Source organism: Vigna radiata, chromosome 2, assembly GCF_000741045.1.
Source record: "Vigna radiata var. radiata cultivar VC1973A chromosome 2, Vradiata_ver6, whole genome shotgun sequence".
In the NCBI taxonomy this organism is placed as follows: domain Eukaryota; kingdom Viridiplantae; phylum Streptophyta; class Magnoliopsida; order Fabales; family Fabaceae; genus Vigna; species Vigna radiata.
Window position 1 is genome coordinate 2,622,657 of NC_028352.1, and position 3,553 is coordinate 2,626,209.

The window sequence follows — 3,553 nt, forward strand, 5'->3', positions numbered from 1 at the left end:
TTCTCTCTAATCTGATTGCAAATATGATACCAAGACGTATCACCAAATATGGAAGAGCAGACTGTGTTTGTGTGTGGTGGATCTCTCTGTAAGGTAAAATAAATAAAGTCTGGGAAAAACTAGGTATGTTGGCATCTACACACACACACCCCAAAGTTAAAAAGTTGGTTGGAGCATGGCCTAAATAATTTAATGTTAATGAGGTTGGTAGAAGAACATGTGGTACTACGGATTCTACTCTACTCTGCTGCTTCATTCACGCGTTTTACATATCTTCTTTGTATCACTACCTGATATCATATGTATCAGTTTTTAGCTAGCTGTAACTCTGATTCAGTAGATATCAGATTGAGATTTTCACTACTCTTTTTTTTTTTTCTTTTCTTTTGCAATTACCAAACAGACCACATGTTTCAGTTTTCTCCACCCAACATGTGGTTAATTATATTAAAGAACAAAATTTGTAGAGAGCATTATTTTATTTAAACTTGATTAGGTAGCTGTGGAATAGAGCCATTAATTCCGTCTAAAAAAGTTATCTTCCAGTTCCAGCTTATCCACTCACTGTTTGCGTATACATGGATGGATATATCTATCATCTCCCTTTTCCTTTTATTTTTCTCCATAAAAGACAAGCCCAAAAGCCTCCAAAAAGAATTTAAAGAGCAAGAAAAAGGGTAATAAAGATCGTCACCAACAGCCTCAGTGGTGTCTATACTCTATATATATGACGCATGAATGCATACATAATATTATTCACCACAGCATCTACCCAAAATCACAAGATTCATATATAATAACGTATCTGAGGGAGCTAGCGCAATTGTTCTGTGCATCCATGTGGAACCTCGAATAATTATTATACATACTCAAATTAAGAATTAGGAAAGAAAAAGATTAACTATATATGACCTGGGATGTGATGATGCAGATAAAACATTGAATATTCAGTAAAATATGATTAAAAGAGCTGTCATTACTCACTCCAATCGGAAAGATGGACTTCCCGTTAAATAAAAAAAGTTTGCAAATTGAGAAGATTTGAATGAATATTCTGCTATACCGGTCCGGTTGCAGATCATCAGAGGAGAGTAACAAGAAAAGGAAAAGTGGGGAATGATGTTCAACTGTACTGGAACTGTATATTATGCATCAGGGACTAATTAAGTAATTAATTAATTAATTACACAAATCAGAGAAGAGAAGAAAGGAATAAGGAGAGAAAATTCAAAACTAATGAATTCCATTCTCTCAGTTCTCTCCAACAACACTAACTAATTGGTATGGCTTGGATTCATTTCATTTCCAAGCTGGTGCAATCCCAAACACCGTTGGTTTTCAAGCCCAAGAAATCATAAGCGGCGGCAGAAGCAGGAGGAGCGGTGTTGTTGGCAGCGACGGCGTTGGCCACGTTGCAGCTGCAATCCTTGCTGTTGTGCAAACCCAAACTGCAAACGAAGCAAAGATTCTTCTGAGGTTGTTGTTGTTGATGATGTTGTTGGTGGCGAGGAGGACTAATGGTTAACTCAAGGTTCAAGTCAGGGCAGCGTTCTAAGATGGACCCTTTAACCACGCTTCCGTTACTCGAACTTGTCTCTTGTTCTTGTTTACCGAAAGATATATTACTGGCAGTTGCAACTGTTACAACTGTTGCAGAAGAAGCTGCTTCGTTGAGAGGTCTGTGAGTTGCAGGGTCGATTCCTCTGTTCAAAAGCTTCCTTCTTATGTGAGTGTTCCAATAGTTCTTTATTTCATTGTCCGTTCTCCCCGGCAATCTTCCAGCTATCAAAGACCACCTAAAACAGCACCAACAACGCCAACCAACAACGTGGTTGTTTTGTTTCGATTTAGATAAAAAGATAAGATTTTTTCTTTTTTCATGTGATGAGAATACGAGATACGAGATGGGTTTGCTTACTTGTTCCCGAGGAGGCTGTGGAGTTTGATGATGAGTTCATCCTCTTCTTCGGTGAAGTTGCCACGCTTGAGGTCGGGACGGAGGTAGTTGATCCAGCGTAGACGACAGCTCTTGCCGCAGCGGAGGAGGCCGGCGGCTTTGGGGAGTGACCGCCAGCAGCCCTCGCCGTGAGCTCGAATGTAAGATATGAGTCTGTCATCTTCTTCTTTGGTCCATGCACCTTTGTTTGTGTGAGCTTTCTCACAGCAAGGGGATCTTCCCATAATTAGCTCAGAATTGAATTGTGTTGTGAAATTTCTGTTTTTTGGTCACTTTAGAGATATGATATGATATGTATATGTAATGTAAGTAAGGGTAGGAATTAAGATTGGCTTGCAGCAACAAAGAAGCCGGTTTAAGAGGGAGTTGGGGTGTGGTTTTATAGGCTTTTGACTCCAAAAGAAAGGGGACAGAACACAACAGAGAGAGAGAGAAAGAGAGAGAGAGAGGAGAGGACAGAGAAGGAAGACCCTAATTGGTGCTTCTAGACGCGAGTTGGTGAGACAGGTTAAGGAGAGTGGCTGTTGGCTCTTTCTCTCTCTTTCCTCTCCCTATCTGATGATATATTTATACTATATTTGCATCAATGATATAACTAGTTAAAAGACATTAACAATGGGTAACCTTCAGGTTGGTGTAAAGTAGAATGTATTAAAGTATGGGCAAGGCAGGACAAGATGTGATCTCTTACCCCTTTTTGGAAAAAAAGGAAACATATTTTATTTCTCATAAGCTTTACCCTTAATATAAAAGTTAAAGCCACACTAGCCAATTTATCTGTGCTAAGTAAAAAACCTTCTTCAACAACTGCTCGATGAGGTTATGTGAGGAGCAAGCTATCTGTTATTTAATCGTTTAGGTTGAGGATTAAAAAAATGTACATGTGACAGTGGAATCAAATTCAAGTTAGAGAGCCTTTTTATTATTAGAAATTGACTTGATTAGGCGGATCTACCTACCTTAACGCATTTCAGTTTGATTCTTATTATTATTATATATTGGAATGTTACAACCTCTCATCCTTCTAAACCTTGTTCTATTTCAATAAAAAAATGTTACATGTCATGTTTTTTCTATCCAGCACATGACTGGTATATATGTTTCTTACATGGCAAAACATAATTCTGAAGCTCTTGAGAACCATTCAGTTGTTTTATTGTGTCTTAAACATAAGGGTTCGTGTGGGCTTAATTTCCCTAAAAGAATAGTTAATTGGGAAAAAGCATAGGGATGGATGGTAATGGTAGTTGTGGTTCTTTATTGTATTGGTGCATTAGGATGCATGAGAGAGAGAGAGAGATGAAATAGACAAGTTTGTAGTTTCTAGAAGTGTTGGAGGCTGAGTTGAATGAAAGATGTTGAAGTAAGAGAAGGGAAATGAGTGAGAGTGTGGTATGTAGGGGCTTTGGTTTACCTTCCAGTTTTGGTTTCTGTGTTGGAAAACCTTGTGTTGCAAGTATAGGAAAAGGTTGGGAATGGGAGCATGGTTGATCTTTTTGTTGTGTTCTTATTATAGTAGTTATCCATTACCACTCTTGAGAACGTCAAGTGGATGATGGTGAGGGCTAATATTCATGGGTAGAGGTTGCTTTCAAG

The 3,553-nt window shown here is 38.5% G+C and overlaps 1 protein-coding gene across 1 annotated transcript; it reads right to left on the reverse strand.

Moving 5' to 3' along the window:
- Positions 1 to 1,014: 1,014 nt before the first annotated feature.
- Positions 1,015 to 2,509, reverse strand: LOC106754120 (myb-related protein 308). Its single transcript, XM_014636094.2, has 2 exons — positions 1,919 to 2,509; positions 1,015 to 1,796 (listed from the first exon to the last, which is right to left on the reverse strand). The coding sequence occupies exons 1-2, from the start codon at positions 2,179 to 2,181 to the stop codon at positions 1,295 to 1,297; spliced, it is 765 nt and encodes a 254-aa protein (XP_014491580.1). The 5' UTR covers positions 2,182 to 2,509; the 3' UTR covers positions 1,015 to 1,294.
- Positions 2,510 to 3,553: the final 1,044 nt, after the last annotated feature.